The sequence below is a fragment of the Rhodnius prolixus genome, unplaced genomic scaffold (assembly GCF_049639745.1).
Source record: "Rhodnius prolixus isolate KJV_2025 unplaced genomic scaffold, Rpr scaffold_5, whole genome shotgun sequence".
NCBI classification, from domain to species: Eukaryota; Metazoa; Arthropoda; class Insecta; order Hemiptera; family Reduviidae; genus Rhodnius; species Rhodnius prolixus.
In genome coordinates this window covers 38,614,124-38,641,278 of record NW_027411624.1, presented here as the reverse complement: position 1 = coordinate 38,641,278, position 27,155 = coordinate 38,614,124, and the positions used below count along the sequence as shown (strand labels likewise).

General features: G+C 37.2%; 2 protein-coding genes across 3 annotated transcripts in view; one reads left to right on the top strand and one right to left on the bottom strand.

Moving 5' to 3' along the window:
• Positions 1-27,155, top strand: part of LOC141458338 (uncharacterized) — a 192,291-nt gene that overhangs the window by 104,075 nt on the left and 61,061 nt on the right. The window lies entirely within an intron of this gene.
• Positions 1-27,155, bottom strand: part of LOC141458332 (uncharacterized) — a 101,223-nt gene that overhangs the window by 25,182 nt on the left and 48,886 nt on the right. The window contains exon 3 of the mRNA XM_074136177.1: positions 2,058-2,151. Within this exon, the coding sequence (XP_073992278.1) occupies positions 2,058-2,151 (94 nt within the window). The remainder of the gene's footprint in view (positions 1-2,057; positions 2,152-27,155) is intronic.

The window sequence follows — 27,155 nt, the reverse complement described above, 5'->3', positions numbered from 1 at the left end:
TAAAGAGCGAACACTTACTTCACTTTTTCTTTTCGTTTTGAAATTTTCTTATAGCTTAGACTTTGTGCCGCCTCCCCTCCAAATTTTTCTCAAAATTTATTCACTAAAATGGTGCTTTCGCGCAATCGATTTCCTTTCAAATTTTGTGTTTTATTTACACATTTCGAATTACTTTTATTACTATCAAAGCAATAATGCTGTAATTTATACTTGAATGACACATTAGAGATCAGCTTGATCCCTTTTTCTTAATTTTATTTAATTTAATTTGAGATTTTATTTAATAGTTAATAGTTAATATGAGAAATTTATAGGCGGTTATAGGCTAGACCCACAATGCTAAGATGTATTGTTGGTTTAGTGGGTTCGATTCCCCTGGTCTAGGCCTTGGATTTTATTTAATGGTTAATATGAGAACTTTATAGTAAAGTATGTTAGGCGATTATAGGCTAGACCCGCAAAGCTAAGATGTATTGTTGGTTTAGTGGGTTCGATTCCCCTGGTCTAGGCCTTGGATTTTATTTAATGGTTAATATGAGAACTTTATAGTAAAGTATGTTAGGCGATTATAGGCTAGACCCGCAAAGCTAAGATGTATTGTTGGTTTAGTGGGTTCGATTCCCCTGGTCTAGGCCTTGGATTTTATTTAATGGTTAATATGAGAACTTTATAGTAAAGTATGTTAGGCGATTATAGGCTAGACCCACAATGCTAAGATGTATTGTTGGTTTAGTGGGTTCGATTCCCCTGGTCTAGGCCTTGGATTTTATTTAATGGTTAATATGAGAACTTTATAGTAAAGTATGTTTGCTAGTCGCCACCGTCTACGACACCTAATTTGGTAGTTGGACTTAAAGCCCGCCTGAAATAATAGGCAATTACTTTACTTTACTTTAATCAGAATTAGATTTATGTCCAAATGTCGAAAGTTAAAGGCCATTCAGTTAGATTCCATCAAATCATTTTTTGTGGTCATGAAGTTATTTAATTTTAAAAGACAATTGTTTGTAGTCACCCAGTTATTAGTTAGTTTTAACTTGATAAATTTTACAGAGGTTTTTTTTCTCGAAGATTTGAGCTGTAAGGGCTCACTAAAAGATGACGCCCTAAATAGATCTACATCTAACAGTGGTTTGAACAATTTTGAACACATAAAGTGACTTTAAAAAGAGACCCTGCCTTGGTCGTATTCCAACTGCGTACTTATTGTATTAAACTCCCTTTTTATTAAAAAAAAAAATTTAATTATAATTTTCTACACTGGTTAGGGCGATTAAAACCCTTCCTTTTTTTCCCCAGCCGACCTACACCCAACCAGCTAAATTAATATAGTTTGACCCCGGCCCTTTAGGGAACTCCTTAGCCTTACAATGGCCTTAAAAACAATCTTTTTTTAAAAAAAAACACCACTCGCCGCACCGCGCAGTGGCTAAAACAAAAACTTTTGTTTTAAGTAACCTAAATCTGGTATTAATATTTTTGCAAGTTAAGTCCAAAGCTTGGCTTAAAAATAATTAATTAAATAAATGGAAAAATTCATAAGTGTGGGGGGAGGGGGGATTTCTAGAAGGTTTAAAATTGTGTATTTTCATAATTTTTCTTATATTTTTTTCTTAATATTTAAGATTGCGATGTGACAACGCTTCGATAGTGTATACACCGGATGTATACGTTCTGGTATATCCAGTGTGTGTTCAAAAAAGTGTAACCTCAAAATCTGGTTATCTAAAGCCTACTTCGGAAGGTTATTTTACTGAATAGATTCCCACGATTCAGGCATCATACTCCCATTACACACTCGCGGATCTATAACTGTCAATTCAAATTTCCTTCAGGAAAATTTCTTTTATGACAGTTCTGGTGGTATGAGGTGGTGAAGGACTTTTTTTTTTCAGGTATTCCGCCATTTTTTTTTTTTTAAAGCCCTGTCGATCTAGCATTAAAGCTACTTCCGTTGCAATGAAATAGTAAACCGAATCCGTTACAATCGGAACACGACCGGCTTGCTATTGATGAACAATTATAGTTACAAATTAAAAAAGAAAAAAAATATTTACCTTAAAGTCTGGATCAGGTACAGATTTCTTAAAAGAACCAACTATGGATAGATTTCCTGTTTCAGACTCCACCATTTTCGCTCTTGTGGTGTATCTGTAAGATTAAAGAAAGCATTTGAATTATTCATATTTAAATATATAGGCTTCGTGACCGTAAATTATTAAACTAAGGATTCAGGATTGGCAAGGAATCGGTCAAATAAAAACAACTCGTCTTTTTTGCCAACTTTTCGACAAATATGTATATTGTCTTCTTCAGGGCGTGGCTATTACAAATACACAAATACAAACAATTTAGAGAATCAGTAACATAGAAAATCAGTAATATAAAAATAAAATAAATTCTTTATAATTATTGAGTGGTTCAAGAGATGGGCTATTAAACTTAATGAAAGCAAGTCTCAAAATATCACCTTCACTCTTCGGCGCATTACTCTTCCTCCAGTCATCTATAACCTAACACCTCTACCAGTAGTGAACGTTGCCCGCTACCTTGGGCTTTACTTAGACCGAAGACTTTCTTGGAATCCCCCACACTAGACTTAGAAAGAACAGAACTAAACAGACGCTATCGACTACTTAAAAGACTCTTAGACAATAGATCAAAACTCTCTCTGGACAACAAAAGACTAATTTATACTTCTATTTTGAAACCCATCTGTGTCGTATGGAATAGAGCTGTGGGGGTTCAACCAAACGCTCCAATCTCCAAAGGATTCAATCTCTACAATCTAGAATACTTCGAACAATTGTACACGCTCCTTTTTATGTCTCCAACCTGACTATACACACTGATTTTAACATTCCTTTTGTCAGACAAGTTGCTAAAACAAGATACAGAAAACTCCACTTCAACCTGCAATCTCATATAAATCCTCTAGCTAAAAATATTTCTTCTAGAATTCTTCCTGACAACCCGACAAGACGCCTTAAGAGACAGTGTGTCCTCGTGATCTCCTCTCAAGTGAAGAGAGCGACTAACCATCCAATATTTGGGAGTGTTACCACTGGGTAACTTCTCCACTCGTATACTTCTGTTATTCAATGTTACTCTGTTATCACTGTTACTTATAGCGCTAACGCGCTGATTGTAGCATAAATAAACGCAAATAATAATAATTATTATTATTGAAAACTTATGTGGCTATGCGGGTTGGTTGAGTTACAGAAACTAAGAGCCAGAACTGGAGAACAGGTAAATATATACAGATATAGCTGGACTTACACGGGAATTTTGCTAATATTACTATTATTATAGTTAATATTATTAATTATATTAATATTATTGTATTTTACTTTTTTTATTTTATTTTATTTTTATATTACTGATTTGGGCTGATCTGTTTTGGAGGCAGTGTTAGTTGTTTAGTGAGAAACAGGGGGCACCACGTTGGTTTACACCGCATTGGTGTTGCTGGATCACCAATATGCCCGTTGTGCAGATTAGAAAATATGACTGCCTCGCATTTAGACGACTGCATATCTCTGCAGGATGTACGAAGCAGCAACTGCTGCAAATCTGATTTATATTGGGCTGCACGCAGTCGCATGGCCGAAGTAGCCAGCGACAATGGCGTAGGATAAAAAAAAAAAAATATTACTGATTTTTTTTACTGATTTTCTATGTTACTGATTCTCTAAATTGTTTGCATTTTTGTATTTATAATATCCAGGCCCTGAAGAAGACAATATATTTGTCGAAACGTTGGCAAAAAGACGAGTTGTTTTTTTTTTTTATTTGACCGATTCTTCGCCAATCTTGAATCCTTAGATGATTCATATTTAAGTTAGTATTTTGTTTAAAGAAAAAAGTAAAGATCAACAAGGGGTTTTAATTAGGAATCAGAAAAAAGAAACCTCTCTCTGAGTAAAGGATTGTAAGCTCATTATTTATTAAAATATTAAAAGCTCATCATTATTAAAATGAAGTTTTCATACCAAAAATTTGTGTTTTTAGACTCCATCTTAGGTTTAAATCATCGATTATACGCAGTTTTCCTTGTTAATTCATAGACCCCAGCCTAGAAGGAAACCCCTTTAGTAGAAAATAGTTTGCTTCAGGTCTGCTGGAAATTTCGAAGTGAAGACACCTTCAGTCTCTCACTATTCGAGCGGATACGATTTCCGTATGTTTTATACTTCCTTTTTCAACAGGATAATAGAAAGAAAACTTAGTCATTTTAATAATAATGAGACATAAATAAAGAATAAAGTGGTTAGTGGTTAAAATTTGAATAAAAATAAAGGAAAAGTACTGGCAGCAGATGAATTTGTTTGCATCCATTCATTTCGGAGTCCGCCCCCTTTTTGACCTCTAATTATTTGTCAGCTGTTTTAATTTCTCTTTGTGGTCGAGTGTGAGTGAAAGGGAGGAGAATGAAGAGAGTGAGACAGAGCTTGTTGGTACAAGTTTCTCTTGAGTAAGTCAGTTCGTCACTGCTTGGCCACTGTTATGCTAAGAGACAGACAGAGAGACCCGTTTTGCTCTGCTCTATTATTCATTATGTACACCCTGGTAAATATTTCAACAGAGTAAGGGCTTTTTTAAAGTTTCCCCCTCCTTTTTAGACTTGTTAGCCCTTTAAGTAGACAAACAGTTTCCCCTCCACCTCCTTCTCACCAAAAAGAAAAGAAGTGAAGAGAAAAACCCTAAGTACCACGGCGTTTCGTGGGAATAGATTTGAAAATACAAAAATCTAGGGAAAGTAAGTTTATTTGTAAGCGAGTAAATTTGTATCTTAATTTAAATTTACATAATTACAACCTCGTATTGTACACAAAATGCAGATGCTATTTTGGGGATTAAAAAAAACTTCTAACAACTTTTCTCTTTTGTTGAACAAACTGACAATGTATGAGGTCTGTAAATTAAGTAATGAGACTGATTTTTTAAATATTTTTTTATTCAAAAAGAATTACAATTCTATATAGTCACCTTCAAAATAACTTCCTTCTGAAGCCATACAGCGCTGGAGACGTTTCTTCCACTCCTCATAGCAGTGCTGGAACTCCGATACTGGAATAGCCTTCAGCTGGTCGGTTACAGCCGTTTCAATGTTTTTTGACTGTCCCAAAATGAGTTCCCTTGAAGTGATTCTTCAACTTCGGGAAGACATAAAAGTCACAAGGACTCAAGTCAGGCGAATAAGGAGGCTGTGAGGAGCCACAGGAATGTTTTTACTGGCCAAAAACTCTGGTTTATTGAAATTGCTGTGTGACAAGGAGGTGCAACACCCACTTGTTCCTTGATGTTTGGTCTCATACGAATGACCCTTTTTCGAAGTTTTTCAAGAACCTCTCGATAAAAGTGTTCGATTGACCGTTTGATCTTAAGGTAGAAACTGTTTGTGGACGATTCCGTGGATATCGAAAAAACAAATCAGGGTCGGGTGTTGCATCACGATAATGCTCCTTGTCACACAGCAATTTCAATAAACGAGTTTATGGCCAGTAAAAACATTCCTGTGGCTCCTCACAGCCTCCTTATTCGCCTGACTTGAGTCCTTGTGACTTTTTTTCTCTTCCCGAAGTTGAAAAATCACCTCAAGAGAACTCAATTTGGGACAGTAGAAAACATTCAAACGGCTGTAACCGAGACCAGCTAAAGGCTATTCCAGTATCGGAGTTCGAGCACTGCTAAAAGGAGTGGAAGAAACGTCTCCACAGCGCTGTTTGGCTTCAGAAGGAAGTTATTTTAAAGGTGACAATATAGAATTGTAATTCTTTTTGAATAAAAAAATTTAAAAAAAATCAGTTCATTACTTAATTTACAGACCTCGTGAACCAAGCAATTCTAGCGATAGAAATTTTGGAGCCGCAATTTCAATCTTGAAGTCTCTGAAATTAGAAGCTTCTCCGGAAGTCTTGGGAGTTTGTCTGCTTTAGCTCCTATTCTTTCTTTCGTAAAAAGGAAGGGCAAGGCGAAAAGTTCTTTTGAAGTGCCCAGTGGTGGCGTTGCTATCAATGAAATATTTCTTGTTATGTTTCTTCAAATAACGCCCAATAACATTCACCACTGATTCGTAGAGCTTCGAGCTCTATTGTCAAACTCTGCTACGTGTTTAATGATGCGCTCCAAATAAGAAATTTTGACATTTTGCAGCAACAAATTGTTATTTTAGATGAGACTTGGGTTCCACCACTGAACGGCAGAATCAAAAGAGCAATAAAAACGATAGGTGTAAGTTGAAGACTCTGACCCAATAAAAGGGTAAGTCGAATTTTTCTCCCAGAAATGCCATAAGCACTGCTTTCTGGATTTTAAAACTTGTACACCAACTTTATGAACGGTAATTCGCTTGAAGGAGGCCTGGATTGCAGAATAAATAGCAAAACAATAATGCATTTATCCCCAGAAATTATGCTTCAGCAATGGCTGAACTAAAGGATTTGAAGTGGGAACCTTACACACGATGAAGGACACATCTATCCTGACCAATACATTTGATATCTCTGACTTCCACCTATTCCCTAATGGTTTGATAATTAAGGGAACAAGGAGGGACTTTAGTGCAGTCCTAGGGCTTCTTATCTCACTCTTATCTCATATTCTTGGTGAACATTTATTGTTCTGAAGACGACTCAATATTTTTAAGTTTCAAAAATATTTACTTACATATAAATAAATATAAATTTAGGTAAGAGTAAGTCCTATTAGGGTTCACACCACATTTTCCCGTATTCAACAAAACTGGAATAATTTCCGTTGGAAGAAAACTAAGATTTTTTAAATTTTCCCTTCTTGTAGTACTACCTCCAACCAACAAGCAATAAGCAAAACTAAAAATAGAACTAATAAAAGAGTTTCTGCACAATTTCCGGACAATATGTGCGGACTACTTCCTGTAAAATTGAATACAATTACAGAAGTTGTGGAGGCAGCAGTCCTGGCGGAAAATATTAAATCTGTATGGGCAGGACGAGTTTGATAGTAGTTCAACTGGGGAGCGGAAGTCAAGTTTGGAGAGCAGCAGGGTCGCTCGCTGCCTTCTAGACACCTAGCTTCCGGCTAGTTTGTTCCGCCAGTGAAGAGCAATTCCCCATATCACGGTCAATAAGTTTGTCACTTTGTCTCGCTGGTGGAAACTGCCATCCATTTACTCTGTGTTTGTCTCCATGGGATTTATAATTTATCCATTTGTGTTATAAATTTGAGGAAGGCTAGCGTAGGATTCGTTTTTAGACTTCCGGTTTAATCATTCTCTAGAATGGCAAAAAAAAAATGACCAGAATATGATGCTCCTTTTATATACCTAAGTCAGATCAGATTAGAATAAGGAATGAGTTCTCTAATAGTGCGACCAAAATGAGGTTTGGTCGAAACTTTGAAGGTCTAATCTCTGGTTTAAACCTGTCATTTTGTGCGCATCATCTTTTTTGGTTTCCATTGGCCCAAAATCACAAATTCCCAATTTCAACGTAAGCAAACAGGAGCTCATTTCATTTTATAGTCTTAGCCTCCACAGTTATGAATGGAAGGACAAAGTTGATGCACCTACATTGGTCTGCCCCTTCAGGCTCTTTCTTTTTAGCCTATCGTGACTTAAAGGCATAAAGACAAATTGGGTTTGCTTGGGTACAGTCTGGTTTGGGTCCAAGATCCAGGCTAATTATCGGCGGACTTCTCGAGAGGCTGAGCCATCTGAGCCTTTGTAGCTAGTGTTATGACTTTTATGAGCCATAACGGGAACTCCAAAGAAAGTAAGTGCGGGGATATCTATGTCGGCTAAACCTCGGGGCATCCTCTATTGGCTCAGAGTAGATGGATCGTCCAGTTCTAAGATCGCGTCCACTTTGACCAAACTTAGATAGTAGGGATCCCAGACTAGAATCCTATCTTTACTACCTGTGCTACCTTGTATTCTAGTTAAGTAATCTATTACCCGAAGATAACCATAATAGGATAAGAATCAAGGTGTGGCTGTGAAGTTGAAAAAAAACCGAAGCATACTTTAAACTTATGAATTATTTCATTTTCAGCGCTTAATTTTCAATATTACTGCTCCCCATGTTGGTGGCAGGGATTTTTAGTATAGATAACAAAGATAATCCTGGCGATCAGCAGACCTAGAGTACGGGATAGCTGGGAAGAAGAAGATAGTCCTCGCACATTCCCTTGTCAGATCGGGGGTGGGATAGACGACTGTGCTGACTACATCATCCTTTAGTACCCGAGGGAATATCAATGACCCTCATCACTTCAGCCAGCCTCTCTCTCTTATCTTCTCTGAACACACAGACAGACACACACAGGGCCACAGAGAGTCCCTTCCTAGAACTTACCCATTTCTACTTGCTGACACACTCCACCTTTTAGGGAGTCAGGCCTTTTGGAAGGGATCTAAGACGTTAGCTACTCTAAAGTACCAACTTTAACAGATCCCCAACTACCTTTTGGGGGGATAATCCGCTTGTCCCTTATAGTTTAAATTAAATTCAAGGAAGACTACCTATATCCACTTTTGTATTAAAGGAATTTCCACTCTCTCTAGAGAAAAGAAAAATATCCCTAAGTGATAACAATTGCCATTCACTTTTCTATCTGTTTTTCAAGAAGCTCCTCCTCACCAATCTCTTCTACCCTAGAGACACTTCTAGTTTTTTTACTATTCTTTATGCCAATAGAAGTAACTGTAATAAATTAAATATTAGCGAAAAGAGGTTCTGTATCCTTCAACAGATACGAAATCAGGCATTTCAGCGAGTGGTTTTTGTGATAAGGCGATAGTCAGAGTGGGAGGATGAAAATTAGAGAAATTCAGATACACCTGATTCGATTATAAATCAAGATATAAGATATTATCACTCAATCACCAATCAATTTGCACCATTTCAGACATTTCAATCAATCAGGTGCGGTATTATCAGCTGACACTATTGTTAGCTTATATAATAGTACCAAAACAGCTGTAATTTATGGTAGTAATTAAAATACGTACGAAATTAAATCGTATTTAATCGTAAATTAATTCTATTTTGAAAAAATGTCGGTTTGTAAATATTACTTATTTAATAGGATGAAAAAATGATTGCCATTTTTAGTCGAGCAAAATTTATTTTGCCGAGCTTTCGACCTAGGGACTAGGTCATCTTCAGGGTAGTTTAGAAAGTAATATTTTTACATTTCAGGGTTGGTGTGTCTTCTGTCTTGTCTGTTCATGGACTGAGTGTGATCGGTCTGTCCATGAACAGACAAGACAGAAGACTCACCAACCCTGAAATGTAAAAATATTACTTTCTAAACTAGCCCTGAAGATGACCTAGTCCCTAGGTAGAAAGCTCGGCAAAATAAATTTTACTCGACTAAAATGGCAATTATTATTTCATCCTATTGAAACTATGAATCAGTCACCAAAAAGAATGAACAACTATTACTTATTTAATTAGAATTTATTTATAGTAATCATAAATTAGAATAATTAGTAATAAATTTCTGGCATTTCGCAAACTTACTAGTTCTCTCTCTTTGTGAAAATATAAATTATTCAATATCTCTGGGATGTGTACAATACTAACACATAGATTTACAAACCTTGAGAGTAGTTCTAAGAGAGAGTCGTGTGAGTGGTCACTCCAGATGTTTAATAATCTCATCCTTAGAGGAACGTTTTTAAGGACTATCCTGCTATCTATCTAATTCGTCCTTTTAGACGAGCCACAAATACTCATAAAACTTTTATTAGAAAATAACTGTTAGGTAATAAATAACTGATTGTCCCTGATGGTAAACTTGTGGCGTTGTTGTTGATGAACAATAAGACAATTCGATTGATTCTTATATATCCAGAAAAATAATGGGACGTCTACAAATCAGGGGAGTAGGTCCAGAGAGTATGCTATTAAAAGGCAAACCTTATCCACATTATTGCCCTCAGTAAGGAGTTGCACTGGTGTGGGTCATACACGATGAGATCGGCTTATCTCTCTCAGCGGGACTGGATTGAGTGATCTATATTGGAGTGGTGTACATGATGGGGACGACCTGGAAGAGACCAATGTTTTGCCAACAGTAGACCTGGAGGGTCTGTTTCAAGAACAAATGAACAAACAATGGACACACAAACCAATTCTTCTCCCAGATATATATGTTATTTACTTCTTCCTTTGAATAGTACTTTTCCTTTTTTTTTTATCTGTCTAGATTTAGTGGCCGTATAACTTCCGGTCGCTTTTCTTTTGTTACTCTCCTTATTCATTTCCGCCCACAGCCTTTTAACGAGGAAATCATGTTCACCAAGATTCTCTTTGTAAAAATAAAAAAATATGAAAGCAGTTTCAACTATAAACTTTTTCTTTCTACAAAACTTTTTAGTACTAAACAAAAAGTGTTCAGAAAATATATATATTATATAGGTGGGAATTGTATTCAGCAGTGTCGGTCTAAGATATTGTCATTGGAACTGCGAATAGCGCCATTAGACTTCTTCCCTTTATTGAAAGGCTTTTTCCACCTATCATACTCTTCATAAGACACTAATTATTTCAGAAAAACATTTAAATCTGAAATTTATAGGTTTCTATCTTTATAGAGTGGTTATCTATTTAATTTTTAATACGAGAAGTAAAATATGTTTGCTAATCGCCTCCGTCTGTGGTAGTGCTGCACGAGAAACGAGACAAATCTAGGTCTCGGTACCGAGACCGAGACCGAGACGAGACTTGAGTAACCGAGACCGAGATCGAGACATGATATATATCTCGTCGAGAAATCTCGGTCTCGTCTCGGTTTTTCAAATATTAATTTTTAGCTACAAAATTATAAAATTGTGTTCTTTATTACGGGTATTGAATTAAGTATTAAAAGATACGATTTTATTATATATGTTCAATATTACTACATCTATTTGACTTCGAATTACATAAGTAAAGTAAGCAAAGTAAAGTAATCGCCTATTTTTTCAGGCGGGGCTTTACGTCCAACTACCAATTAGGGGTCGCGGACGGAGGCGACTAGCAAACATACTTTACTGTAAATTTCTCATATTAACCATTAAATAAAATCCAAGGCCTAAGACCGGGAATCGAACCCAGTACCACAATACACATTAGCTTCGCAGGTCTCGCACCGCTCGGCTACCGTGGCGGCCCCCTTCGAATTACATAATTTTTACATAAATTCACTAAATTTCACTATTCATTTCATTCATTCATTCAATTTCATAAATTTCACTATTAATAATCTAATACTTTGAACTTTGATATCATTTGAATTATATTTTAGAATTTTGGAATTAGTGAATTTGAAAAAAAAGACTATGCACCTAAAAAATATTGCCACAAATTTTCGTTTTTAAGATACACTTTGCCCAAGCATTGATACATAAAAGAGCTTTTACTGAGTCAGAAGTTAGAGAAGATCTATTGGTCATTATCATCGCCGCTTGCGAAAATAATCTTTCCGATGGCACTGAAGCCGCACAGATACTAAAAATATCTTTCGCCATTCTAGACAAATTTTGGAAGGAATTCTCAAGTGTTTTCCACCATTCTAAAATGTCAACGTCTACTGGTGCTTGGTCTAATTTGGTGTAATTAATTATTTCTGTCTTCCATGCTTCGGTGATATTTGCTGATTTTTGAGCAAATGGTGCAAAAAAAATTGATGCAGTCGTCGTCGTCGTCAAAAGGTGAATCATCAGATTCTTTATCTTCACCAACAGCCATAACTAATGGAGCGGGAAGTTTGTTGGGAGGTGTATTTTTTATTTCACGAATCGACTTGTTATAGCAGGCAGATATGTTATTTGGGTCTTTCATTTGGCGCGTTTTTAACATCTTTTTGAAATTATATAAAGATATATAACAGTAATAGTAACATATGATGCATTGAAGTGTAAGTAGTTGTCTTCTTTTACACACATTTTCATTACCAATATATAAATTAAAATAATTATTAGAAAATAATAACATTTTTTGAAAAGATTAATAGCAAACCGCTTTTAATACTTAAACAAAAATTCAAAAAACCGAGACCGAGATATCTCGACGAGACCGAGACCGAGATCGAGACTGCATAAAGTCTCGCCTCGTCTCGGTCTCGTGCAGCACTAAGACCGAGACTTGAGCGACCGAGACCGAGACCGAGATCGAGACTGCATAAAGTCTCGCCTCGTCTCGGTCTCGTGCAGCACTAGTCCGTGGACATCATCTACTTTGGTAATTGGACATAAAGCATGCTTTATAAAATAAGCATTACTTTAATTTACTCAGATTAATTTTGTAGCTGTTACTATTCTGCATCTATTACCTAATTTGTTTTCAAATAATGAAGATCTTTCCGGAGCAATAACAACACAACTTCTTTGACTAACTAGAGGTAAAATACGTAGGGGCACTACTTATATTTTGAGCCTTGGCAACACTGAGTGTTGTCAGCTGCTATCTGATGTTTCCACTTGAAAGTTTCGACATTTTTGACCATAACCTTCTTCAGAACGTTTTGTTATTTGAGCGCGATTTGTGTTGTTTACAGTCACTTGAAAATTGTGTCTCAGCTAAAAAAAATGGAATTAACTCGTGAAAATTTTCGTGCAATGATTTATTACGACTTTCGCCGTGGATTATCAAGACAGGAGTGCATCGATCAACTTACTTCCACTTTTGGCGATTAAGCCACATCCTTTGCCACGTATTCTCTCAATTTCTAAAACATCATTTCCCTTGTTCGGCTTCGCGTGCTCCTATTTACTAGGATATTAAATTAGAACTTTAACTTTAGTTATTATTATTATTTTTTAATAATAACCAAGTGAGGAAACCCGACATACATCTCTTCTTATAACGGGATTTATTTCCGAGGCAATATCCGGTTACAGTACATTGCGCGCTAAGGAAATTGCGTGTAATTGCAATAAGAAGGGAAGTTAGGTATGCAGAGGGAAACCCTAAAACTGATGCTGCAAGAGAATATTTACTTTTGAAAATAATAACTGCAAGAGTTGTTCCTGTGGATTTTACAGATAGTTATTCTTCCGTTATTTGTAAAAATCTTTGGAAATTTTTTTTAGGAACTAGTGATTAACCAGCTTCTATCCCCTGAAACCATGGTTTCTTTTGTTGATTTTTCTTTCTCTTAAATGGGAGAATGCTAGGTATTTTTGTCGCCTCTAGGTTTTTATACTTCGAGTTTAATTCGTTGTTATTAATAATTTCGAACCTATCTTTTTAGTTCTTCGGAGGCTCAGAATTACCTATCATCGTCACCATTTCATCTTGTCTTCTGAAGTAAAATTTTTTACCTTTCAAATGATTGATTAAACTTCAAAATAAGGTGGTAGTCCAAAGGAATGAGGACTGGACTATAAATAGGGCGAAGAAGAAGTCCCAAATACTAGCTCATGAATCTGTTGAGGCGGTTTGACTTGAGGTGGTCTTGCATTATCACTAGATGCTGAAGAACTTTTTGTTTCTCTATTGGCAAAAGAGAGGCACTTTTATCGGCCTCCAATCCACATAGCTTTCAGATGTGATTGGCTCACTTAAACTCAAAGAAATGCACCACTTTCTTCAGTAGTTTCAAGGTTCAGAAAGACTAGATTGGCCCAGATTTAACCCACTGTTCTTGGAGTATTTAGGTTGTTGAAGAATACCCACTTTTTATAGCGTCAATTAGCTTTGTAAATCGAAAATTACTTAGTTTTTTCTTAAGAAGAAAAGTTCGGCACTCTTCAGTTGAGAAAAGGAGGCTAGGAGCCTAGTAACAAAAAATGAACATCAATAAATGGGTAAAAACAATATGGCCTCTTCCGGTAAAGAGTTTTGGGTGGCTAACTTCCTGTCATAAGTATGCAAACGAAACTTAAGATTTGAGTTTCCTCTTTTTGGGAGGGGTGGACATAAAAACTTATTAGATATTAACCCGAAAGTTTAATAAAGAAGCAGACGCGGACGTGATCCCTAGATGAGAGTAATTCGGAGGACCTTGTTATCAACTAGGTAAATAATTTACTAGTGACATCATACTTAATAAGTACAAGGATAAATTATAAGGGACACTTTATCTAATACAGGATAGAGTTTGCGGAAGAGGGGAGCCATATGTTGTTTTAATTAGGGACCATGGTGATTAGTATAACTGAAAATTAATAACAACTCCCCCCAGTGCGAGCGCTAGTGTCGACAGCTCGAGTGAGCTAGTGAGAATGTAGTGGATGGAATTTAAGACAAAGAAAAGGTAGACACACCTGGGGAAAGCCTTGTGAACTTCCGCCACGGAGGGGACTATATGAGAAATACCTGGGAGATAACAAAGTGGCTCCCTGGCATCAGGAAGAAACAGCTCCTTACTCACAAACTCGAGACAATTACTGTGTAATCCCTACTCAACTTTACACAAACTCTATTCACCGTCTCTTAAGTCCTTGTTCACAACTTAAACTGTACGGCTAAATTAAACATTGTTCCCTTAATTTAAACTAGGCTCTTCACCAATATCTTGTTATATCGTCTAAATTGTCGTTTAGTTAATTCAATTCTAGGATTTATTTCTAAAACACTTTTGATCGTTATTAAAGTCGTAATTTTGAAAAACGTGGCCCAACAAGTTGGCGCAGAACTTTTTGAAGATCAATCTTCGTCGAAAAGAATATCAAACTAAAGCTGAATAGAATTCCACCAGCAATATCTTATAACGTTCTTGTATTTTCTGAATTTCTTGTATCATTCCATTCAACGGCCGTCCCGAAGGTTTATTTCAGTTTTTTCAAAGGAGAGTAAGGGGGTTATCCGAATCATATCCCTATCCATCCGGCAGATAGAGTGCGTTATCTCGGATTCTGGGAAAGTACCCCAACACCTGACTCAAGTGACCTGATCTTAAATCGCCTTAGTAAAGACTACTTGACAAACAATCCTAATTGATTGTAACGAACCAAAACAAATCGAACTACCCCCAAATCTGGATATAGCTAAGCGCTCCAATCTTAACCTCATCTAATCCCTCCAATCAAAAATACTAAGCACCTTTCTACATCAGCAATCAAACTGTCCACACTGACCTAAAAAAAAACCTATTTGTTCTTGTTCTAGCCAAATCCCATTGCATCAAATCCCATTCCATCTCATCACAGTCAAACTGTCCCGAACTACGTGTCCCTCGAATCCTACCCCAAGGCTGAAGCAATCACTTGATCTTACGATCGAAAAAGGCATCCTATGAATTTACTTCATCGGTATCCTGAGCCTATGATGCTTCATCGTTGGATGACCCTCATTCAAATCTTTCAATTTATTTTGTTTACATACGAGGTGTGGCTATTAAATAACGAGACTATTGCTGTAAAACATTTTATTTTAAATTTATACATATTTAGTTATTATCACCTTCAATAATACACCCCTCCCCTATCCCTAAAACGCTCCATGCGAATTTACCATTGTTCGAAACAGTGCTGAAAGTCTTTTTCTGTGAGCTCCTGCATGAGACGCGTTCCGCTTTTTCTTTCACAGCTTCAACGGACTGAAATCGTGTTCCTTTTAATGCTGATTTGACTGGGGAACAGATGAAAGTAACATGGGGCCAGGTCAGGCGAATAAGGCGGATGGCCTTATAAACTGTGATGTTATACTTGGCTAGAAACGTCTTCTTGACAGACAATGCAGTGTGAGCTGGCGCGTTAGCTTAATGGAGAACCCCGTGACTTGTTCTTCCACAAATGGGGAATCGTTTTTTCCTTACTCTTTCACGTAGTTGAGCAAGCACCTCACGGTAGTAATGTTGATTCAATTATAATCGATATTTTCATCCGTTTTGGACGTGGAAGAGCGACCCGGGTGGTCATCATCTCCGACGTCCTCTCGGCCATCTTGGAAACGCTTGAACTACTCAAAAACTCGCGCAGGTGATACAACATTCATCGCCATAAACTTCTTTAAATAAAAGATAAGTTTCAGTAGCGGTTTTATCAAGTTTTTATGTGAAATTTCACGACAATTCGTTGGCTCTACTACATGTGTAGTATCATGTTTTCGGCAAAACGAAACTAACACCTCTTACACAAACAACAGTTCCGGTCAGACAGATTTCTCTACAAACACGTGAGACGCTGCAATCGAAAGAGAAGGCTTTACGCTGCACAGCTGTTGGTCGTGATGATTTGGCGCATGCATAGTTCTTTTGTAGCAGCATCAGTCTCGTTATTTAATAGCAGCACCTCGTATTATACGCAATCATATTTACTTCTTGCCATTTAGGCAATCATAGTAAATTCAAGAAGTGAGTTAAAAAATAATAATAAAACGAAGATGTAACAGAAATGAATAGTTGCGCTTCTAACCAAAAAATGATTGAAGAATTTAACAGAACATTTATGCAGCCAGTTAAATTCAAATAAATTCATCTAATGTTCAGGATAATTGATTGATACCTAAATCTGAATTCGACCAATAACTGGAGGTTTCTTAATCAGATTGAATCAGTTAAGTTACTAATATCACAAAGCTGAGTAGATTTCAATTAATCTGTTGAAACCAATGAGTGATGGGCTAATTGAAAGGGTCCCCACGGTGGTAGGTCGATCAAGCTGGAGCCAGCAAGTTCGGGGTTACCGCACAGCTTCAATCGCTTCATTATCTTCCTCCCCTTTGAAGATATTTTCCATTAATTATTAATGGATAAGCTGTTAACTGCTGGCCTACTTATTTGACCAATAAGGAAACATCGACTGATATATTTTTTTTTTCTAAACATCTATAAATCTGAAGTTTGCCGGAAGGTTTGTCTTAATTTCTTTTAGTAGGTTACAGGAACTTTTTGATATTGAGTTCCGCCGGATATATCTGGTTTAGGGAGGTCTCCTAGTTCTTAAAACACTTTAGAAGGAATTTTTGTTTACCTGAGGAAGGTGTCTCTCATAAAAGTTACCAGATCTATACGTAAATAAATGAATTGACAAACGTTTATAGGACTAAAAGATCAATTCAGTGAAGTAGCTTTAACAGTGGCTGTGCATTAATTTTTGGACTCTTTGGCACCTTAAAATCGAATACGTAATTTCTGGCCAATATTCCAGGTGATAATAATATACGATATCTGTACTTCCGTTTACAAGAGAATGTAAAAAAAGCTTCTTTTTTTGGAAAAAAAAAAGAGATTCCATTTTGCAGATGTTTATCAAAAGTACGAATGCAGAATTTGATAAAGTTGACGTGAAAAGTGCAGTATGCAATACGCAGTGAAAGGATGTGCGAGAGAGAAAAAGAACACATCAATATTCTGTACACATTGTATAGATATATACCTATATATATTTGGAGCTTTATGGAATTCTGTGTTAATATGTGGATGCTGCGATCTTGTGTAGACAAGTGTTATATATGTGTTTATGTGGGTAAATTCACACTTCACTAAATCTAATTAGAGACATATATATATATATATATAACTATATATCTAGAGTGTGGTAGTTCACAGTATATTTGGTGGTTGTCTAAAAACCAGAGTGAATTATATCGACATGTACGTACGTAGTAATATAACGTCAAACTTCAGTATTATTGTTGTAGTAACTTCCTAATTTTGGTAAAAGAATCACGTAATTCACAGCTATATTTACACAGCTGATAGTGTAATTTGAACCAATTCATATATATGTACGTATTGAGCAGGTTAATTGTCAGTATATATGTGTTCGCCAATACTAATTACTAGAATATTGTCCAATGTTGAATTTGGATAGTAATTTTGCCGGATATTGGTTGGAAAATTGTACTGTTGCCAATATTTGTTGGGAATTCTAAATTATCATTGTACATTATAATTCTCTAATTATAATTATAATTACGTAGTTATTTGACAAACTAGTGAGTAAAGTAGTTTTTTTCCTATTATTACTAGTCAAGGGAAGTATTGCAATCGTGCTGGATTTCGTTTTTCAGTTTATTAACGGAAATGCCAGTCTTAAAAAAACAGGCTGCTTGCCGGATGTCCGGTTAGTAGTGCGCTCTTGCTGGCCAAACTGGAGGCTCCGCCCCGCCCGTTCAATGAGACTGACACAAGTCTAGCGATAGGTTACTGCGTAAATCTTAAGAGGTGTTCTTCCCCGATGACAAATTCTCACTCAGAATGGTATCCTTTGCCAAGATCAAGTCCAGCTTCTTTAAAGCAGCCGATTTTGGCTAGCTTAATTGCTTGACGTATCTTTTAACATCTAAGAGCAGAGTTAAGCTCCTTCAAGGTATATATTCGCCCAAAATATTACTAAGATAACTTCTTAACATTGAATTTAAATACAATTTAATATGGACGTAAAGGAATACAACTCTAAGGAAGTGCTAAAAAATCGAACATCAACCGACTACCAGACCTTACAGTCTAAAATCCTGAGAACAATGGACTTCTATGTCTCCCAATCACACAATACACTCTGATCTAAATATTCCTCTAGTTTCTGAAATAGAGCCCTATCTCGATACACAAAACTCCACTACAAATCTACACAGTCATTAGGTCACTACAATCTTCTGACCCACACAACATGCCTACCAGAACTCTTCCTTCAAATCCTCAACGAAGACTAAAGCGGCGGTGGACACGCGACCATTTCAAAACAGAACGCCGACCTCCTAGGATGGTTGCTGTGTAAGCTTGCCAACCTGGCGATCTAACGGCTTCCATCACTGGATGGTCGTCGTTCACTTCACTTACGCCTCTTGGCGCACATGCATGCATATATATATATATATATACATCCTCCTCATCTCTTCTGCTCATCCTTCTCATCGCTTGTTGTAATTAATTACAGTCGTAAAATAAATTAACAAATATAAAAGAAATACAGTTTTGGCGTATTATTTTTCAGTATAGCGTAGAACTTTTGCAAATTTAAACAGGGCAACTTAACAACCTTGTTTTCAAAGCCGTATCGTTTTTAAAAATTAAGCAGTAATATTTTTTTGTTCATTAAGATTTATGCTATCATAAATAAGATACGGGTTGAGAAATAAATTTAGCGTAAAGAAGCAAGGATGAAATGCTGAAAATTAATTTTAGTGTTTTTGTCAGGGAATAGTCGGGGATATTAGCGGGGATAAATGTGAACAGCGGGGGCGGATAGAGCTAGAAGTCTGGAGAGGGAGTCGTTGCTGGCTGTACTGCAGACGATTGGGAGAGAGGACTCTCTAGCTGGGTGCGTGCAATTGGACATAGCGCCGCCAGCGATCGGCGTCTGGTCCATATGCTCCTGTCTGCTGCATATTTTACTGTCTTGTTTACCAACCTCCTTCTTCAACGAGGTCATCTCCTTCACTTCCCTACCCTGGTGATGAGCGCAGTTTAAGTACCCGACAGACTGACAGAGAACTTCTCGCCTCTTCTGATCCCCCCCAGCTTTCTCTGCCCTTGCAGGGAATAATATGCTCCTAAAATTTAACTCCTATCCCAACTAGCTGCAATCTCCTTTTTATCACAAAACTGGGTATATAGGGTATTTGCACTGCGCTAGATGTTTGCAGTTCCAATAGATGAGATTTGTTAATGAAACAATTAGCCTTGTAATTGATCAATAATCTTAAGTCACTTCTCAAGTGAAGAAAGCACATACAAAAGTAAAAAAGTAAAGTAATCGCCTATTTTTTCAGGCGGGGCTTAACGTCCAACTACCATTTACTAGGTGTCGTGGACGGAGGCGAAAAGCAAACGTACTTCATTACTATTTCTCATTTAACCATTAAATAAAATCCAAGACCAAGTCCGGGAATTGAACCCAGTACCACAATGCATATTAGCTTTGCAGGTCTCGCCTCTTAACCCGGTCTCGGCTACCGTGGCGCCTAGAAAGCACACACTATCGTGACTTACGGTCGCTCACTCCAATCTCTTCTTAGGGGTCTCCCGGAGTGACGGCTGGTCATTAGATGTTGGAACGGGGTTTGTGCTACTTGGAGAGGTTCTAGCGCCGGGTTATGGTTACCTAGGCCTTTTCTTGGTGGAGCACAGTATGTTTAGGGTGGGCTGCAAGGCGGACACAGGACAAGGTCTATCCCTTCTTCTCTTCGAGCTCCCCTAAGTGTACTTGGGTGAGTTGTCTCGTCCCTTGCAGTGCCCTGGAAGCAAGATCAAGGACTACGATCTTTATTTAACTTAGAGACATCTGATAACTTCTATACCTCTATAGTTCTATTCTGTAACTAAAGTTAGTGGTTACATGGGACTCGCGCACGGGTAGTCGGTTTCTCTTTACTTCCGTTGGCTAATGAGCGAAGGAACTTTCATATTGTTATATATTGTTACTTGGAACTTGAAGACAGATCGGAAGTTGCTACTAATTGCTTCCTGTCTATGAAGACAACTTGGAAACAGCGATAATATTGAGCCGACAGTTTTAATGGAGGATACTGGACCAAAAAAGAAAATTATTGGTAAATAATTTTCTATTCTAGACATTCTTGTATGTTATTATGTCGGCTGGTAATATGAATTTATGGCTGGCCATCCTCTACATTAATATTCAGGAGTGGTGGTCTTGAAAGGAAAATACACAACTTAGAATATTAATAATCCTGTTTTTGTTTGGGCGCTTCCACCGTGGAAATATAAAGATGAGGGTGAAATAAAAATGACAGTAAAGGGTAGAATGAAAGATCGGGTTATCTGGGTGTCATTTAGGGTCATGTTCTTCTAGCATGGTTCCTTCACAAATATGATGTACACTCATACAGTATATGTCCTCGTTCTAACCGTTCTGAGGTGACTTTTTTTATTATTTTATTATAAGACATTCATGAAGAACCCTTCCCAAGTACCAATTTGTTATCGCAGCTTCCTGTATTCTCATCTCGCGCGGTGTCTTTTAGTATATTTACAGCGTTAAAGGAATTCTTTATCACAGCTGAAGTTTTTGATATTCCTTGTTATTTCTGGAAGAAGAAGTAATGAGTTTGAGGTAGTTTTTCCATTAATTTAGTTTATGCAGGTTTTAGACAGTTAAGAAAATTTTGAAAGTGGCTGAAAAGTGGTTAGAAAAAGTGAAGAGCCAGATTAGGCTCAGAGTAATTGAGCCAGTCCAAGAATCAGAGTATAGGAGGTCTGTAAATTAAGTAATAAGACTGATTTTTTAAAATTTCTATATTGTCACCTTCAAAATAACTTCCTTCTGAAGCCACAAAGCGCTGGAGACGTTTCTTCCACTCCTCATAGCAATGCTCGAACACCTTTACTGGAATAGCCTTCAGCTGGTCGGTTACAGCCGTTTGAATGTTTTCGATTGCCCCAAAATGAGTTCCCTTGAGGTGATTTTTCAACTTCGGGAAGAGAAAAAAGTCACAAGGACTCAAGTCAGGCGAATAAGGAGGCTGAGGAGCCACAGGAATGTTTTTACTGGCCAAAAACTCTGGTTTATTGAAATTGCTGTGTGACAAGGAGCATTACCGTGATGCAATACCCAAATTGTTCTTGATGTTTGGTCTCACACGAATGACCCATTTTTCGAAGTTTTTCAAGAACCTCTCGGTAAGTGTTTTGATTGACCGTTTGACCTTGAGGTAGAAACTCTTAGTGGACGATTCCGTGGATATCGAAAAAACAAATCAGCATGCAGAACAAGTGGGTGTTGCATCACGATAATGCTCCTTGTCACACAGCAATTTCAATAAACGAGTTTTTGGCCAGTAAAAACATTCCTGTGGCTCCTCAGCCTCCTTATTCGCCTGACTTGAGTCCTTGTAACTTTTTTCTCTTCCCGAAGTTGGAAAAATCACCTCAAGGGAACTCATTTTGGGACAGTCGAAAACATTCAAACAGCTGTAACCGACCAGCTGACGGCTATCCCAGTATAATTTTTTTGAATAAAAAAAATCAGTCTCATTACTTAATTTACAGACCTCGTATATATCGACGGCTCTGCCTCATTCATTCGTCCATTCTTAACCACGACCTTACTCTATTCGTCATTCAGTTTAACCAATTAGAAATAGTTTATATTTTAGTTAACCAATCCTAGTTAGTTATTGTTAACCTACACTAGTTAGGGCGGGTCTAGTAGACCAAGTGCGTGGCTTTGTGAGTGGGAGGATCACCAGTTCGAATCTCGCGTATGGCTACTTTTTAATTTGTTAGGAAAAAATTGTTTTTTAGTAAAGAATGAGCTTCCGCCCCCCGCCCCCGACACCTAATTAGTAGTTGCAGGTTAAGCCCCGCCTGCAAAAAAATATGAGCGGTTACTTTACTAGTTCTAGTAATTTACGCTCATTCCTAAGTTACCGTTGATGTTCGCCATTGAAATACGAGGGTCGTTTGAAAAGTCCGTGCAAAAATAAAAACTACTTAATTTTTTGGGGTAAACCTTTTTTATTTTTCAACATAGTCTCCTTTTAGGCTTATACACTTCGTCCAACGCTGCTCTAGTTTGTTGATCCCTTCCGAATAATAGGATTTGTCCAAGTCGGAAAAATAGCCATTCGTTTCTGCAATCACCTCCTCGTTTGAATAAAATCTTTTTCCCGCCAGCCATTTCTTCATATTGGGGAACAAATAGTAGTCCGAGGGAGCCAAGTCTGGAGAATAGGGGGGATGTGAAACGAGTTGGAACCCTATTTCCATTAATTTTGCGACCACAACTGCTGAGGTGTGAGCTGGTGCGTTGTCGTGATGGAAAAGGACTTTTTTGTGGGCCAATCGTGGGCGTTTTTCTTGCAGCTCGGTTTTCAAACGGTCCAATAACGATGAATAATATGCACCTGTAATAGTTTTACCCTTTTCCAGATAGTCGATGAGGATTATTCCTTGCGAATCCCAAAAGACAGTCGCCATAATCTTTCCGGCCGAAGGAACGGTCTTCGCCTTTTTTGGCGCAGATTCCCCCTTGGTAACCCATTGTTTAGATTGTTCTTTGGTCTCAGGAGTGTAGTGATGTATCCATGTTTCATCCACAGTGACGAAACGACGCTTAAAGTCCTGCGGATTCTTCTGGAACAGCTGCAAACCGCCCTTGCAACACTTCACACGATTTCGTTTTTGGTCAAGCGTGAGCAATCGCGGCACCCATCTTGCGGATAGCTTTGTCATGTCCAAATGTTGATGCAAAATATTATTTACCCGTTCATTCGAGATGCCCACAGCACTAGCAATCTCACGCACCTTCACTCTTCTGTCATCCATCACCATATCATGGATTTTATCAATGATTTCTGGAGTAGTAACCTCAACAGGGCGTCCAGAACGTTCAGCGTCACTTGTGCCCATATGGCCACTCCGAAAATTTTGAAACCACTTATAAACTGTTCTAATCGAAGATGCAGAGTCACCATAATGTTTATCAAGCTTCTCTTTAGTCTCCTCAGGCGTTTTGCCTTTCATAAAGTAGTGTTTAATCAACACACGAAATTCTTTTTCGTCCATTTTTTGAAAATCACTCGACTTCCTCGATTCAAACGAATGCCAAACACAAAGAAATAGACCGATCTGGCTGAAACTTGGTGTGTGTTCTTCCAAGAGATGCTACTAACTAAACATAACCTCGATACGCGCCAGTGGTGCTATCTCTCTGACTTTGCACGGACTTTTCAAACGACCCTCGTACGTCAACAGACATTGAGTGCACTTCCGGCCACCGAACATGTTCCTCGTTACAGCCAACACTGTACATCGCCGGACAGTAAGCTGACAGAGGCTCCTAGAAAGAGGAAAAATCTAAGCTGGATTCGAAACCGGTATCTCCGCGCTAATCACATTCCCGTTAGTAATATATTTTATTCTATTTAGCCCATTCAGCCTCCCTAATCAAATCTATTTAACCGCTCGTGTCTATTAAGACAGTTGTATAAAGGTTGATCGTCAAAAAGTGCACGAAAAAGAGTAACTTTGAAAAATACCCAATTTTTTTTTCTCTTTTTCTATAAAAGATAAAATTCCCAAATTTTCTTTAAAATGTAGGGCAAATCCTCCTTTAATAATAACTTAACAATTAATAGCTTCTTAAATCTTAATAAGTGGCTGTACTCGAACATTACCCCAATTATAACAACAGGGCGTATCTAATATTTTTTAATGAGACCAAATCCTCTTAATTTGAGCATCTTGGAAAAAATCATCTTAATTTTGTGGGCAAAAAATATTTTTAATAAAAAGAAAAGCGAAGTGGACGAAAACAAGTTGAATTTCCCAACAAATCCAGTGGAAAAACCTAATTTCATATTGATTGTGACTTTACGAGAGTGGCCCGTTTTTGGCTTGCCATTATTCTAATGAAGGAAACACTTAGTTTTGATAAGGCTCGGCTGATAAGACACTCTCTCTCTCTCCTACTCCATTGACTTCGAGCAGTTATCTCGAGTTGTTGAAGGTTCGTTAAAGGACTGCGACAATTTGGGGGGCGCACTCCATTAAAGGGACCACATGGACCCTTAGAGATGACCTCCAGGTTACTGCCATTATTCCTTCTAGTTCTTATTAATTTATAATCACTAATCTCAATTGGGAAGCTTCAGAAATAATTACTTTCTGTAATTCTTTAGGACTTCGGAGAAATGGTACTTTTAATTGAATCGATGCCAAATCGATTAACTCCATCAAACAAAATTTTGAGATAAATGAGAAACTAGTATATATTGTTTTTTAAAAAATTCTTGTTAAACAATAGATTCAAATAAACGATGTAGACTGTATTGCTGCAGATGTATCTTTTATCTATCGACATATTAAAAGTATAAGATGTAATATATCGAAATTATGCTCCTGTAGAAATTAGAATGCAACTGATTGATCTTTTTCTTCGTGATGGGAAGTTTACTGTTATTGTCTCGTATTACATCGTTACATTAAAGAGCAAAGTAGAAGTCCTAAATTGCTTTCTATAAAGTGATTTAACTAAGTTTCTATTGCAATTTAGAGATTAGAGTATGGAGTTAATAAGATTGGCTTCAGAAATAAATTATTCATTATTCAGTGGCTAATTTTTTTTTGCCATTTTGGTAGCGTTAATACTTTCATTATTATATAGTTAGGAGTTGATAAAGCGTTCAGACATTAAAATTTAATGAAATTCAAAAAATGGAGTTAATCGATTTGGCAAAGTGAAGTGTTCAATTCGTTTTACTCACTCTTATAACAATGTTCAACTTCAAGGGTTCCTGAAGAACATTGTTTCAAAATTCCAGCCCTTCACACCATTCTTGCAGTACTCACTATCAGTGATTTGGCCAGCTTTCTATTCTTTGGAATTTAGCATCGTACACTGGCCATGAGGAGCATTATTCCCTCACTTAGTCAGCAAGGGAAGGAACATCTAAAACGGTGGAGATCCCGAACTGGTTGCCGCCAGGCTAAGGAAATTCTTGGCCTATCAAAAACGGATATGGTTGGTTTTAGCAGGTCTCGGATCCGCCAGTTTGATTCAGGTTGGTTGAGTTGGGTACCATCTTTTCAAATGGGGTCTTACCCAGTCGCCAATTTGCGCTGGCTGTGGTGGAGTCCAATGAGACTGTGCGGCACTTTGTAGAGGTGTGTCCCCGTTTATTCTAAAACTAGATTTCTCGTCTTCGGTAGAGTGAATGTTTCCCTACCGGAAATTGTGGTATCTGGTAATCTTTACCAGAACTTTCTAGGTTTAGTCAGTGAACTGGACAATGAGTTCAATCTAGGGGTAGGAGAGGAACAATGGGCATTTGGATTGCCTGCGTTCCTTCCCCTTTTTGGTGGAACCGCCCGTCTAAAGCAATCTAATCTAATCTAGTCAGCTTGAGTGATGCGAGAAGGTATAGAACGTATCTCTACACCAAAGTGATTAATATAGCTATGATGATGGATGAAATTCCGAAATCGATCAGAGATTCTATAAACATGCTTTCTATGGTGGAATAAAATTAAAGATAACTAACAAGTTGATAGACCAACTCAATAGTTTACATGTAGATAAGTTTATAAGAATAGCTCTCATAATTCTATGGTTCCAAAAATATGAAAATATCTTCAAAATAAAAAAAATTCTCTTGATCGATACTAATCGATGTGGATGAATAGTATATATGAGGTTTAAAGGAAATTGATTAAGAAAATTTCGAGAAAATCGCAATAAATCAATCAGTAAATGGTAAACTTTCGGTTTAGAGAAAAGTTAAATTTGTGGAAGTTCAAAAAAAATGGCCTCATTAAACATGAGCACAGAATCATGAGAATGAAAACATGCATTAAAGATTAAGTATAAGTTTTCCCCTCAACATCGGGTTTAAGAATTCGTAAAATGACAAGAAAATTGTAGCAGAAATTGAATTTCCCCTTGCTAAACTACTCTGTCTAACCAGCCATTAACTATAAATGCTCTTGGTAAATAAATAATCTAATCAAGTGGAATAATATTGAATGCTATTTTGTAGAAGGAAAAAGGAAATCGTAATGGAAAAACCTTGAGTGGAAAAGCGATTTTAACCGGGCTTGACTTTTAGATTGTTGATACGAGGAATAAAATTTGCTTACGACTCTATTCCGGCTTTTTGCCCCCATCATATTGCGCGCTGTATGTTGTTACCATCTTCTTATTCTGGGATGATTTTCCATACTCCCTCAGGGGCTGCACATGGATTCTCCAGCAGTGCTCCAGCATAGCTCCAGCTATAGTTCCTAACGCAAGGATTATGCAAGGCTCCACACGATATGGCGGCTGCCCTTTATATATGTTTGGTGTTACATTACATTTTCTATCCATTTCTTTTATTTTTGCTGTAATTTTTTTTTATTTAAATATTTCCAAGTGCGCCGTATTTTAACATCCATTTGAAAATACCACAAAATTATTCAATAAAATGACGTACTGCTGGACTGAGATTAGACGGAAGCTAAAATCCACCCTCTCCCCCCTAAAACTAAGTTTAAAGAGCAGCTGTTTTTCGAGCAAAATGGCGGAAATCAAAGTGGCACTTCCGAAATCAATGAATTTTGCCTATTTTGCCGACGGTTGCTTTGATGACATCAATTCGATGAAAAATCAAACTTGAAACTTTCTCCAGTTTTCCCAGAATTTTTGAGTAATGTAATGACCATTCCACACTAACCACCAATTAGTGAAAATAATTTTTCTTTGAGTAGATTGCTGTTAGTTAACTGTTGCCACGTTTTTCATTAGGCACTTCATGCATCATGTAATTAAAGTAGTTTAATCTATTCAAAATTTC